Here is a 15366-nt window from a genome sequence, read left to right as displayed (position 1 = left end):
GATTTCATATAATTTATCGTTGTTATCTCGTGTCCTGATTGCTTAGCGTGTGGTATCAGCAGATATCCGGGACCTCTAGGAAACTAGGGTTCTCCTACTTTCCTAATTTAAACGGAAATCGACAGTGCGAATTTCGGTTCCCACAGACACCGTCACTGATAGCCTTCTAAACGAAGAAGTTCGCAGGAAGGAGCGAGGTTCGAGTTCTTATTCAGAAGCTAACATTGTTGATAGACGAGGTAGAGAAGAGACTCGTGGCCAAAACAGAAGCAAAGGACGAGACCAATCTCGAGGAAGATCTAAGTCACGTCCGAGAGTTACTTGCTATTACTATGGCAAGCAGGGTCACATAAAGTCGGAATGTCGGTTTTTCAAGAAAGACAAACAAGCCGGTAATATCAAACTAGACCGGCTCAATCCTACAAAGAAGCATGAAGACAAGACTACCACCATTGTAGAAGACCAGAGCGAAGAATTATATCTCGTTGGAGAATGTAATCTTAGCTCTGATGATAGCTCATGGATCGTTGATTCTGGTGCTTCTTTTCACGTCACCCCTCATGGAAGCTTTTTCACAACCTATCAAAGTGGTGACTTTGGTAATGTTCAAATGAGAAATCAAGGAAGAAGCAAGATTGTTGGAAAGGGGGATGTTATTCTTACATCAAACACTGGATGTAAGATTGTTCTCAAGGATGTGAGACATGTTCCCGACATGCGACTCAATCTCATATCAACCGGAAAGCTCGATGATGCCGGCTTGCACAGTCACTTTGGCAGTGGCAAATGGAAGCTAACCAAAGGGAGTTTGATCATGGCTCGAGGAAGAAAAGAAGGCTCATTATACGTGACTCAAGCCAAGCTTTGCAAGGAAGAAGTAAATGTCGCAAGTGATGACATGAATATATGGCACCGAAGACTCGGGCATATGAGTGAGAAAGGTTTAAACATACTTTCTCGCAAGAAACTAATTCCTGATATGAAAGGTCTCTCTCTCACCATGTCATGATTGCTTAGCCGGAAAACAACATAGAGTCGCTTTCCGAAGATCGTCTACGCCTATGAGAAGAAAGCATATTCTTGATCTTGTGTATACTGACGTATGCTCCATGTCCGAGAGATCCAATGGAGGGGCATCATATTTCGTCACCTTTATTGATGACCATTCAAGGAAGGTATGGATATACCTTTTGAAGTCAAAAGATCAAGTTCTTGATGCTTTCAAGGAGTTTGTAGCCTAAGCAGAGCGAAGTACGGGTCAAAAACTCAAGTGTGTACGATCTGACAATGGTGGAGAGTATCAAGGTCCCTTTGAAGCGTTTTGCAAAGCTCATGGAATCAGAATGGAGAAGACACCACCAAAGACGCCACAACTGAACGGGCTAGCAGAAAGAATGAATCGAACGATCACATAAAGAGTTCGGTGCATGCTCTCTCACGCTAAACTACCCAAGCCATTTTGGGGAGAAGCCATAAAGACTGCAGTGTACGTCATAAATCTTACACCATCAGTTCCTTTGGAAGGCGATGTCCCGGAGGAAGTTTGGTCAGGTAAGAAGGTCTCTTACAACCATTTGAAGGTGTTCGGTTGCAGAGCGTTTGTCCATATACCTAAGGATGAACGAGCCAAGCTAGACTCCAAGACTAAAGAGTGCATCTATCTTGGGTCCCCAAGAGATGATTTCGGCTATCGGCTTTGGGATCCGGTTAACAGAAAAATTATCCGGAGCAGAGATGTTGTTTTCTTCGAAGATCAAACAATCGAAGACATCAACAAATCAAAGAAACCAAAGCTAAGGGTTGTAAGGAATGAAGATTCTCATAAGCCTCAAGATCATGAACAAGTGATTGGAGATGATGGCGAAGGGGATCCTATCATGGATCCGAATGGTGATGAAGGTGAAGAAGAAGTTCAAGTGGAGCCAGAGGAAGAACATGAGCCAAGAAGGTCTGGAAGAGAGACAAGACCATCTGTAAGATATTATCAAGATGAGTACGTTAATCTTACAGATGAGGGCGAGCCTCAAAGCTATGAGGAGGCCTAGGAGACACTCATAGAGATGAGTGGGTTGAAGCTATGCAAGATGAAATGCAATCCTTGCATGATAATCACACTTATGAGCTCATGAAGCTACCAAAAGGAAAGAGAGCCTTGAAGAACAAGTGGGTGTACAGGTTGAAGTATGAAGAGAGAAGCTCAAATCCAAGATACAAAGCTCGATTGGTTGTGAAAGCATTCAACCAGAAGAAAGGCATAGATTTTGAAGAAATATTCTCTCCAGTGGTGAAGATGTCCTCTATCCGAGTGGTTCTTGGTCTAGCAGCGGTTCTAGACTTGGAGATTGAACAACTCTATGTCAAGACGGCCTTTCTACATGGTGAACTCGAGGAGGAGATCTATATGGAGCAACCTGAAAGATTCAAGGTTCCAGAAAAAGAAAAATTGGTGTGCCGATTAAAGAAGAGTCTTTATGGCCTCAAGCAAGCCCCAAGACAATGGTACAAGAAGTTTGACTCCTTCATGGTGGATCATAACTTCAAGAAAACCAAGAATGATCATTTCGTTTTCATAAAAAGGTACGAAAGCGGCGACTTTCTCATATTATTGCTCTATGTTGACGATATGTTAATTGTTGGCCAAGATCGCAACAAGATAGCCGCATTGAAGAAAGATTTGGAAAGGTGTTTTGCGATGAAAGATGTGGGGCAAACGAGACAGATTCTTGGAATGAAGATCACTCAGGATAGGCCAGAGAAGCTTTTATGGTTGTCCCAAGAACGATATATTGAAAGGGTGTTGGAGAGATTCAACATGCAAAAAGCAAAGCCGGTGAGCACTCCACTTGGTGGACATTTCAAACTAAGTTCGAAGCAAAGTCCAACAAGTGAGAAGGAAAAAGAGGAAATGAAGACTACCCCATATGCATCAGCAGTGGGTAGTCTCATGTATGCTATGGTGTGCACCAGACCCGACATTGCATATGCCGTAGGAGTTGTAAGTCGCTTTCTCGCCAATCCAGGAAAAGAACATTGGAAAGCAGTTAAGTGGATCCTACGCTATCTACGAGGCACAACGAAGAAGTGTCTATGTTTTGGAAATGGAAAATTGGAGTTGAACGGTTACACCGATGCAGATTGGGCTGGTGATAAAGATTTAAGGAAATCAACATCAGGATACGTGACTACCTTTGCAGGGGAAGCTGTTTCTTGGCAATGGAAGCTACAAAAGTGTGTTGCCTTATCCACCACGGAAGCGGAGTACATCGCAGCAACGGAAGAGTGCAAGGAGATGCTATGGATGAAGAACTTCTTGCTTGAGTTGGGAGTAAAGCAAGAAAAGTACAACATGCTATGTGACAACTAAAGTGCTATTCAGTTAGCAAAGAATCCAACGTTTCACTCTCGTTCAAAGCACATCGATATCTGACATCGCTGGATCCGAGAAGTTCTGAAAGAGAAGCTCATACATCTCACAAAGGTACACACCGACGAAAACTGGTCAGACTTTATGACCAAGATATTACCGATCAAGAAGTTTGAAGATTGCTGCAAAGGCACCGGCATGACAATGGTTTCGGGCTAAGTCGAAAAGGGGGAGATTTGTTGGTTTTTTCCTCCATTAGCCCAAAACCCAAAAAATCATGATCCATATTAAGAGTCCAAAAGAAGAGCACAAGGAGGAAGAATTATCTAGAATTATGGAGAAGAAGAGAGAAAGTTATGGAGTAGAATAATTAATGTTAAATATTTTGAAATAAGATAATAATTTAGAGAAATCTAAAACATGTTAGAGTTTGCTACTTCACTTGTATAAATAGGGATACTTAGCACCATTTGTATCATCCAAGAATCAAGAAAAGCAATTGAGAGAAAACATTCAAGAAAAAATTCTAAGAAAGTTTCTAAAAGAATCTCCAAACACAAGCCTTAGTAGAAAATCCCTTTCCCAAATACAAAAGCTATCACAAATATAAACCGTCTACATTTCATCTTAACCTCTCAAAAAGAATATTATCCGCTATCTTTCCCAACACGTTATTCATCCCATTGTAAACCCATTTGTTAGTTTCATTAAGGATAAAGGTCAAGATCAGGACTACACACTCAGTGTTGAACATCCAGATTATTTCTTCTCTCGTTGTTCATAACAGTCCTAAGCTTCTTATCATATAGAATATATCATTAAAAACTCACACTATCTAGTTGCGACATGACTCGAAACACACAAACATTTAGAATGTAAAAAGACTTGCAGGAACAGTTTACTTCCCGGTGTAGTTTGGGCTAGCAACCTCATAGAGATCTCCTTGAGCACCATTGCGATCAGCTCTGTGAACATCGGTATCTGCATCCTGGGTAACCCATCCCATATGCTCATTGGTTCTTTTGTTCTTCTCCAAATGGGTTTAACAGACTGATGGAAATCAAAACAAATGAAGAATTCAGTCAATACAGTCAGGAAACGGTATGATTCTACATGAGCGTAAGCAGAGATGTAAAGGGTTGAATCAACGAACCAAGAAGCTCATCGTCAAGTCCTTTGGTCTTTAAGTATGAGAGACATCTGGAAGCCAATCAGAGCCGTGCTTAGGCTTTTTGGTGCTTAGGCTTTTTGGTGCCATAGGCCAAAAAACATAATATATAAAATTTAATTTAAAAGTAAAATATATAATTAAAATATTTTTAACCTTTAAAAAATTTATTTCACAGTTAAATATACTTTAATTTATATAATTAATTATTTTATGAATAACAAAATAAGTCAAGTTTTAATTAAATATGCATACAAAGGTTAGCATTATTAGACACAAAGTGTCCCACATGGGTAGTTGGAAGGGATCCTAAGCAATATATAAGATAGATGAGTCAATCCACTTAGGGGTGGGCGTTCGGGTATCCATTCGGGTTCAATTTGAGTCTATTCGGGTTTCGGGTTTTCGGGGTCAAAGATTTCAGCCCCATTCGGGTATTTCTAAATTTCGGTTCGGGTTTAGTTCGGATCTTTGCGGGTTCGGTCTGGATTCGGATAACCCATTTAAATGATTTTTAAAATTTTAAAATTCACTATATACCGTAAATTTCTCAAAATCTATAAACAAAATAATATATTACATATAAATTTGAATAAAATATGTCAAAATATCTAAACTTAACATATAAATTAGTTTGGTTTGAATATTTACATAACAAATCAATTTATATTTGAAGAACTTTTGGTGTTTTGAGTATATTTGAGCTATTTTAGACATTTATGTTTGACTATTTATATATATGTTCAAGTATTTTAGACAACTTAAAAGTATATTATATATTTTGGATTTTTTAATATACATTAAATCTAAAAATAATTAATATATTTAGATATACAAATCTATTTCGGATACATTCGGATACCCGAAATACTTCGGTTCGGGTCGGGTTCGGTTTCGGTTCTCTAGATACCAAAATTTTGAACCCGTTCGGATATTTAATAAATTTCGGTTCGGGTTTGATACTACTTTTTCGGATCGGGTTCGGTTCGGTTCTTCGGATTCTGTTTTTTTGCCCGGCCCTAAATTCACGTATCACCAATTGGTTTTAGGTTGGAAGTCCATCTAGCTTAACATGGTATCAGAGCCCGATCCACACAGTCTAACCCTTTCCACATCTATTTGGTACAAAGTTGGCCAATCGATCCTTGCATGAACATTCCGAGATTAACGCTCAAAGAGTCATCATCTCGAAGGGGCGTATTAGAAACAAAGTGTTTCACAACGGTAGTTGGAAAAAATCCTAGGTAATATAAGATAGATGAGACAATCCATTTATCGCTAATTGGTTTTAGGGTGGAAGCCCATCTACCTTAACAAACATTTAAAGTTCTTCCTTATTTGATAGAATTTCATATTTTTTAATACACGATCACACTAACTATTGAAAGAATCAATTTCTCGATAGTTAGACCAATAAATTGCTTCCATATTTGGATTCTTTTGTAAGATCTCTTAGTTTGTTTCGGGTCAAACTAAGTATTTAATGAAAAAACCCTCGAACTAACGTTATTTAATGAATTAAACCTTAGCAGGTCATAATTATCATTTCTACCGGTAAATCTTTAATTTAGGGATTTATTTTTAAGTAAACATAGTTGAGGGATTTTACCATTAAATTCTTTAAAAAAAAAATCAAAATTTTATAATATTATTTAAAAATTAGTAATTTTTTTTTGACAACACAAGCGAGAACTAAGTAACTGGACCGCGCGATTCAGTAAGCCAAACCGAAAGTATTGAATCAACATATAACATAGCTGAAGGAGAACTCCTCGCACCACTTGCAAGCTTGTCCGCCATAGTATTTTGTGCTCTTGGAATATGTCTGATCCGGAAGTTATGAAAAAAAGTCTTACTGCGTCTAAATTCTTTATATAATTTTTGTTATATTTTCTCGGTTTTTGCATTTTTAATTTATACATATATAATGTTGATGTTAAAACACATCAAACTCATATATTTACAAGAAAAAATTTAAAAATTCTAATTTTGAAAATTTAAGTTACTAATTTTTAGATAATATTATAAAATTGATTTTTTTTTAATGGTAAAACCCCTCAACTATGTTTACTTAATGTAGAAACCCCTAAACTAAAAATTTACCGGTAGTATTGGTAATTATGACCCGTTAGAGTTTACTTTATTAAATAAAGTTAGTTTGAGGGTTTTTCCGTTAAATACCTCAAACTTTTACCCAAAACAAACATAGTTTAGCGGTTTTAACGTTAAAAATCCTTAAAAAACGTTAATTAGATAATTAAAGACTGTCTTCATCTTCCGTTGAATTTCTATGGTTTCGAATTCCTGGAATATGATTAAAATATTTTGTAAATATTTATTCAGAGCACGGGTGGTGAATCAGCTGGTCAAAACTTTGTATAGCATGCCTGCTTATTGGCACGGTATATACATCAGCGAACCTTAAGAGCAAGAGACAATTTGATGTGTTTCAGACCTAACATTAACATAATTTGGAATCACCAATATGATTACAACAATACTGATCAGTCAAAGGCTTAGATAAATATATCCAAAATAAAACAAAGTTGCCGAGCTAGTTTGACAAAATAAAGGTATGTTCATAAGCGTCACTTTTAACCCCTAATTCTTCTCCTTAACTCCTGTTGCTCTCCATTTGCTTCTTCTTCTTCTCTTTTCTCCAACTGATCAACAATACATTCAATTCGCAAAAAAAAAGAAAGAAGAAGAAATCAACAATACATTCACATTTATATATATATATAAGGGGACAATATACTTTCTAATCTTCAACTTTGGCAAATGGTATAAAAGAAGCATAAACCCTTTTTCAAACAAAATGTACTCATCTTTCCATTGAGTCAAACCTTAACTCGGGGGGGGGGGGACTGAATTATACTTGGTTTAATTAGATCATACCTCTGATACAAGTCCATCAAACGGTAACAACGAGACAATGCAAGAGCTCACACTGTGTCGGAACGCTTTGCACAATATCAATCCACTCAACATTACCCCAAACCTCACCTTCATCATCAGTTTTCAACGTGATTCCCGCGCACCAAATCTTCTTTCTATTGTTGGGGTTATGTTTCATATAACCTTCCCACAAAAGTAAGAGCTTCCCACCACAGCTAACTAACTTAGTTGTATTTCTACTAGAGCCACCATTCCTTTTGTACAGCTCTCTTAATGAGTATAACCCTTTCATAACTTCCCAATCTCCTCCATCCTTTGTCCACCGGAAGTGGTAGAAGGCATAACTTATAAAATACCATACACCATCAATCTCACATGCTGACTTGGGAATATAGTAGTACTGTACACCACCATCGATCAAACATGTTGTTGACTCCCACAACTCCGCATAACTCTCCCAGTTATCTTGGCTTGTATCATAAGCATATGCTCGGTTTGGATTCCAAAAGAAAATCTTTCCTTTTATTTCTTTGATTGTGTAAAAGGTACAACTACCTATATTACGTATCTCAGTACCTGGGTCCGAGAGAGGTTTCCAAGTTTGTGTATTTGTTTCGAACACCTCAGCCCATGGCTCTTCCAGTTCTCCGCATCCTCCCATCACATATATTTTTCCATCGTAGAAACATGTGAGAGCATGGTTCCTGGGTACGATCATGCTAGGGGCATCACGCCATGTGTGAGTACGACAATCAAGGATTCTTACGGCTGATGACGGACGTGTACATTTGGGCATGGATAGTTCTGTCTTGATTGGTCCGCCGATGACATAAATATCTGAACCAACAACTAAGGTGGATTCTGATACTGAAGGAAAATCAGACGACGACGGAATTGGAGCCAACGATTTTCCTACGGTTTTCTTCTTTTTGATCGTGGAGACGGTTAGGGTTCGATTAGGGTTAATGCAGAGGGTAAACCATTGGGGAGATTGGTAACTTTCATCGGAGAGACAGACGTAGAGACACTGCTCGGTGGTTCCGATGTGAGATCGAGCTGTATAGAGCTCCGTGGAAGACAGGAGTGACCGGAAGCTTTTTGAAATGATTGAGAGTGTTGGGTAGTACATTCTCGAGATCCGGGCTAAACAGTTCACGAAGATTTCGTCTGGAAATAAAGAAAATGATGGACATGAAGGCGGTGCTGGTGGTGGTGAAGTCCTATTCTTCTTCTTCTTTTCCGGTGGTTCTATTTGGAGGTTCATAGGGGCGATAACTTTCTGGTGTGGGTGAAAACTAGGTTAAATGAGGAAAAGCTTATTTGCTAAAAGACATTATAAAGTTGTTATTTTACTAATAGCAGCAGCCCCACCCTCTTTTTGTTTTGCCAATTCGTTCTCTAATTTCGATTTTGATCATAGAAGCCCAAATGTTTTTAGACGTACTAGAGCTAAAAAGAAGTTATATTAAACTGTAACATATTAAACCGAAAGTTATTGTTATTTCTTTTCCAAAACATAGAATTCAACACGTACAACTTTTAATTAAGACAGCCTACGCTTTATTTGGTAAAGATGGCTCTAAACCTTTCTGAAGACAGACAGAACTCAACGTGTGAAATATTTGATGCTTCAAATCCTTGGTTAACTGCCTACAAAGAAGAACGAGTTTTTAAACCGTCGAACGTTGAGCTCCTGTTGAGTCATACGCCGATTCTTCGCATTTAGAAACCGTTTAGCCACCTAGGTCAAGAGATCAGCTCCCTTGTATCGGAGACACTTGTCATCGTATGTTTAGTAGTACTCGTTCAAACATTCAAGTAAGAATGGGCTGCACACAGAGAGAGAGAGGTTACAAATTAAATATTGCTAAGACGAGAATCTATGTTCTAATGTAGCAAAGCAAAGATTAGAGTTTATGAACCTTTTCTTTTCAAAAGACATAACAGCACCATTAAGTGATTCACCCGCTGCCTGATATACCAAGAGTGTTTCTCACATGATGATAATGAACCCAACACTTATCACATCAGAATCAAAATGTAAAATATATTTGATCCTTAGTGGAAATTTACAGGGCAAATAATAGTTATTTGTTCCGCGAGGAATGATCCTAAAAGGGTTAATCAAAAGAATGGTTTACATAGAAATCATGCTTGCTTGAAATGTTCACTGTGTTGCTACACTTTATTAAGTTTCTTGCATCTGGGATGGGCGGCATCTTCATCCCCCTGCATCTGACATTTCAACATGAAAAAATGTTCTATTCTATCTCTTCTTTTTTTCTCTATTTCAGTGAAAGTAGGAGCTCGAATCAAATACGGCGAACCTTATAAGCCTGAGACAATCTGATGTGTTTCAAAGTAGGAGCTCGAATCAAATACGGCGAACCTTATAAGCCTGAGACAATCTGATGTGTTTCAAAGTAGGAGCTCGAATCAAATTTTGAGAATTTGACGTGATTCACGAAAATCAAACAACTATATGGTTAATTATGTTAATGACTTTGTACTTTCTTCTCTGATACTCTTCTTTGCTCCTCTTTTTTTTCTTCTCCGTGACTCTCCGTGGCTTCCAACTAACGAGGGTTACAAGCCGTCGTCGTGTTGTGTTTTTTCTGTTTCCTATTTTTTGTTCTGTTTTCCTTTTTTTTTTTTAAACGTCTAGAAATAGGTTTTAACCCAAAGTAAAGAAACAATAGGGGGCATCAGACATATCTGATGATTCTAATAATGAAACACATACAAGGACGACTAACATCTTAAGGGAAAGATCTGTTAGTTAACTCCTTGTGCCTCTCGCTGTAATCTATTGTGCAGCCAAGCAGGACCTCCAAGCGCAAGATAGGATTGAAGACGTCCATCCCGCAATACACTCTTTGCAATGTCCCTGACTATCTGATTTGTCTCAATTGTTTCACCTTCAAATACGACCGGGTTAAGCTGGTCTCGTAGTAAGAAGATTTGCTGCAACAAACCTCTGTACCGTAGCCAATTAACCGGTGAGGAAAGTGCCCCAATGGTGTCTTGATGATCTGAAGCTGTGATGATGTCCATAGCTCGTACACTCTGTAGTACCCATATGATCCCACGTAGTTCAGCAACTAATCTTGATGGCGAGCTTGTGAACGCATCTCTGGCATGATGTTTCACGTCCCCCCTATTATCTCGTGCGATCCAAGCCATGCCACTAAGTAACTGAGGATTTCTCTAATTCGCATGCATGTTGAACTTGATAAGCCCTGTTTCCGGCGGTGCCACCGTTCTCTCTTGTTCATCTCCTCATTCTGTTGTTCCATCTCCTGCCCTTTAGCGTTTGCTACGAACCACAGCGCAGCTTCCTCCAATCCTCAGCACCTCTTTAGCATAGCCTTCTTGAGTAATGAAGATTCCATTTTCTTCTTGCTTTACTTCAATGCCAAGGTAGTATGACATCAATCCAATGTCGGTCATCTCGAACTCCTTTGTCATCTCCATCTTGAAATCTTCAAACATAATCGGATTGTTGCCAGTGAATATTAAGTCATCAACATATAAGCATGCAATCAATATATCATTGTTTTGAGTTTGATATAAAGTGCATGCTCATATGGACACTTGATGAAGCCTTTCTCCTTGAAGTACTTATCAATCCGAGTGTTCCATGCTCTTGGTGCTTGCTTTAATCCATAAAGCGCCTTGTTTAGCCTTAAGACTTTGTCTTCTTCTCCTTTGACTATGTAGCCTTGTCGTTGTTCGATGTAGACTTCTTCCTCAAGGTCTCCATTTAAGAAGGCTGATTTTACATCCATTTGATGTATTCTCCAACTCTTTTGGGCTGCCAATGAAATGATTAGTCTAACAGTTTCTAAGCGAGCAACTGGAGCAAATACCTCATCATAGTCGATCCCGGCTCTTTGACTATAGCCTTTTGCCACCAATCTTGCCTTGTACCTTTCAACTTCTCCTTTAGAGTTCTTCTTTGCCTTGTACACCCACTTTACACCAATTGCCTTGTGTCCATTTGGAAGTGAAGCTAACTCCCATGTATCATTCTTTTGAATCGACTTGATTTCCTCATCCATTGCACTTCTCCATGACTTCTTTTCTTGGGCTTCTTCAAAGTTCATAGGCTCGTAATCCGCAAATAGACAAAATAAAGTAAGATTGCCTTGATTTTCGGTTACCTCGTAGATGTCTTGTAGACTTCTAAAACGCGGAGTCCTTTCACTTGAGCTTTCATCTCCTTGAGAACTTGTTGTTGGTGAAGTTGGTGGTGTAGCTGGCTCTTCTCTCGGTTGCTCCACATTCTCTTCTTCAAAGCATGGAAAGAAGTTCTAGTCTTCATTATTTGATCTCCAATCCCATTCTCCTTCTTCGTCAAAGATGATTTTCCGACTAATGATTGTCTTCTTTGTTTCAGGATTGTAAAGCTTGTAGCCTTTGGAGTTAGCGTCATACCCAATGAAGATGTACTTCTCACTTTTATCATCTAGTTTGCTCCGCTTCTCGTCTGGAACATGAGCGTGAGCAATGCTTCCAAAGAATCTTAGGTGTGAGACTCCCGGCTTCCTTCCGCTCCAAGCTTTTTGTGGTGTCTTTTCTAAAACACTCTTTGCTGGAGAACGGTTTGATATATAAACCGCATAAGCAACTGCTTCTGTCCACAACTCCTTTGGTAGCTTCTTACTCTTGAGCATGCTTCTTGCCATCTCAAGTATTGTCCTATTCTTTCTTTCCGCTACTCCATTTTGTTGAGGGGTTCTTGGCACCATCAACTGTCTTCGGATGCCATTATCTTCACAATACTTCAGAAACTCTTTGGACATAAATTCTCCTCCTCGATCTGATCTCATGGACTTGATCTTAAGACCACTTTCCTTCTCAACATGGGCTTTAAACTTTTTGAAATTTTCAAACACTTCTGATTTTTGTTTCAAAAAGTAAACCCATGTTTTCCTTGAAAGGTCATCAATAAAGAGAAAGAAGTAGTTACTCTTACCAAGTGAACTTGGTTTGATCGGACCACATACATCTGTATGTATGAGTTCTAGTGGCTTTCTTGCTCTTGTCTCCGACTCCTTTGGAAAACTCATCTTGAATTGCTTTCCAAGTGAGCAACCTTCACACACTTGATTTGGATGATTGATGCAAGGTAATCACTTCACCATTTCTTTCTTGGAAAGTAGCTCTAAGCTTCCAAAGTTGAGATGCCCAAATCGAAGATGCCAAAGCCAAGATTCCTCCTTGTAGCACATCTTGAGACATCGTGCAATGTCATTTTGAATGTTTAGGATAAACATTCTATTGCTTGACATTGGCACCTTTGTGATGAGATTATTTGTATTATCTCTTAAAGAAAGGCTATTATCTTTTAGTCGAATGTCATAACCTTTCTCTAAGAGTTGTCCTAGGCTCAAGATGTTGGTCTTCATGCTTGGAATATAGTAAACGTTGGAAATGAATTGATGATCTCTATTCTTCAAGCAGATGAGAATATTTCCTTTACCTTTCACCTCCATCTTCGATTCATCTCCCAAAGCCACATTGGTTTTCAACGATTCATTGAGCTCCACGAACATGCTTTTATTCCCACACATGTGGTTGCTTGCACCACTATCAAGGTACCACTTGTGAACCTCATTTGGTTCATCCTTCTTGTAAGTCAACAACATCATATCTTCTTCCTTACGCCATTCTTCAACATAGTTGGACATCTCTTCAACTCTATTGTTGTTTGGAGTTTTGCATTCAGAAGCATAATGTCCAAACTTTCCGCAACTATAGCATTTGATGCTTGATTTATCGTACCTTGATTTTGGGTTTCCTCTTCCACGACCTCTTGATGAATTCTCTCCTCTTTGGTTGTAGTTGTCTTCATAAGGTCTCCAACCTCGTCCATTTACACCATGGCCTCGTCCTTGGAAATGACCGCCACCACGTCTTGGATTGCTTCGGCCACTTTCTTCCTTGTGATCAATTCTCATCTTGAGAACTTGCTCCACAATATCTTCTTTCTTCTTCTTCTTTTTTTCATAAGCTTGTAGTGATCCAAGAAGTTGCTCCATCGTCATAGTCTCCAAGTCCTTTGTCTCTTCAATCACGGTGACGATATGCTCGAATTTTGAATCCAATGATCTAAGAACTTTCTCCATGATTCTCACCTCATCTAACTTCTCACCATTTCTTTTTAGGTTATTAGTAACCGTCAAGACTCTTGAGAAGTAATCTGAGATGAGTTCTCCTTCCTTCATTTGTAATGCTTCAAATTCTCCTCTTAGAGTTTGAAGACGTACCTTCTTAACTTGTTCTGCTCCCTTGTAAGATGTCTGAAGCTTCTCCCATGCTTCTTTGGATGTCTTTGTTCCAGCAACCTTCTCAAATGTATCTTCATCTAATCATTGATAGATTAGACAGAGAGCCTTCTTGTCTCTCTTCCTTGAATCTCTCAAACCATCCTTTTGTGTTTGAGATAAACCACCCTCATTCTCTGGTTCAACGAAGCCTTTCTCGACTATCTCCCACACATCATGTGCTCCTAAGATAGCCATCATCCTAAGACTCCAATTGTCATAGTTGCTCTTAGTGAGCAATGGAACTTGGAAGGGAACATCATTGTTTGCCATCTTCAAAAGGAACTTGTAGCTCTGATAGCTTTTTGTTGGAATGAAAAAAAACTTTATAAAGACGGAGAAAGTGTTTAAGTGTTTGAAGAGAAAGAAGTTTTGTGAAGAAGAAAGATTTTATAACTTAGAAGAGGATTTATTATTACTTGAAAGTTTGTTACAAACTTGATTATTTCTTGGTGATACAAAATGAGAAGAGAGTAGAGGTATTTATAGCCTCCAAAGTACAAAATATCTTACATATTTTAATCTTAAATCTAGAGAATTCTACTTAAAAAATCTAGATTATTTTATCTTAATTATCTAGATATTTCTATAAGAATATCTAGATTTTTATTTTAAGGAGGTGGATGATTTTTCTAGAATTTGGGCTAAGTTTTGGATCAACACATGATTAACCCAATAATGTTTGATCCAAATCAAGTTTATTTTTCAACAATGCCGGCATTGGAAACCCTGAGATATTCCAAATCTCCTCCGCACTGCTGCAATGAAATAGCAAGTGATTGATGGTTTCTCTGTCTTGCTTGCAAACCTGACACATCGGATTTAGGTTCAGCCCTCTCGAGTTTAGCCTATCTGTAACTGCTATTGCACCTGAAAGAGCACGCCACAAGAACATTTTGATTTTGGGAAGTGTCGCTATCTTCCATACTGCTTTCTTGAGCGTTATCAGTTGTTTTTCTTGAGGTGATCTTGTTGCCTCCCTTTGAGAAGACAAGTTTGCTATCAGCGAGTAACCACTCTTAACCGTGTAAGATCCATGCTTCGTATATGCCCAAACAAATCTATCTGCCATGTTGCCAATGGGTATGGCTGATATGCGCTTCACTTCATTTTCCGGAAAGAGCTCCATTAAAAGGTCTGCTCTCCATTTACCATCACCATAAATAAGCTCAGACACTTTGAGCATAACGTTGGATAAGGTTTGTTTATTCACCGGTCTTCTTGGAACATCATCCATAATACATTTCTCAGACCACACAAAAGTATCAGAGCCATTCCCAACCAATTTCATCAGACCTTGCGGTAGGAGTTCCCTGCCAAAGATGATGCTACGCCATGCGTAAGAAGGTCGATATCCTCTTCCACTTTCCAAGAAAGACGTTTTAGCAAAGTAACGACCTTTGAAGATTCTTGCAAGCAAGCTATTCGGTTCATTATAAATTCTCCATGCTTGTTTAGCAACTAAAGCTTGGTTGAAATCTTCAATATCACGGAATCCTAGACCTCCATTCTCTTTTGATTCACATAACTTCTTCCAAGTAATCCAGTGAATTTTCTTCTTTCTCCACTCTCACTCCACCAATAATCAGCCATTGCACTCATGATTT

General features: G+C 38.6%; 1 protein-coding gene across 1 annotated transcript; it reads right to left on the bottom strand.

The window, feature by feature from the left end:
• Positions 1-6600: 6600 nt before the first annotated feature.
• On the bottom strand, positions 6601-8715 carry LOC111213338 (F-box/kelch-repeat protein At4g19870-like). Its single transcript, XM_048751380.1, has 2 exons — positions 7431-8715; positions 6601-7195 (listed from the first exon to the last, which is right to left on the bottom strand). Exon 1 carries the CDS (start codon positions 8692-8694, stop codon positions 7447-7449), a length of 1248 nt encoding a protein of 415 aa, XP_048607337.1. The 5' UTR covers positions 8695-8715; the 3' UTR covers positions 6601-7195; positions 7431-7446.
• Positions 8716-15366: the final 6651 nt, after the last annotated feature.

This window comes from Brassica napus, chromosome C3 (assembly GCF_020379485.1).
Source record: "Brassica napus cultivar Da-Ae chromosome C3, Da-Ae, whole genome shotgun sequence".
NCBI classification, from domain to species: domain Eukaryota; kingdom Viridiplantae; phylum Streptophyta; class Magnoliopsida; order Brassicales; family Brassicaceae; genus Brassica; species Brassica napus.
Note: the sequence above shows the minus strand (reverse complement) of the source record. Positions and strands in the feature narration are given on the sequence as shown.

What these genes read in the sequence shown, in the direction of transcription:
- LOC111213338 (XM_048751380.1), bottom strand. Translation starts at nt 8,694, where the DNA reads ATGAACCTCCAAATAGAACCACCGGAAAAGAAGAAGAAGAATAGGACT.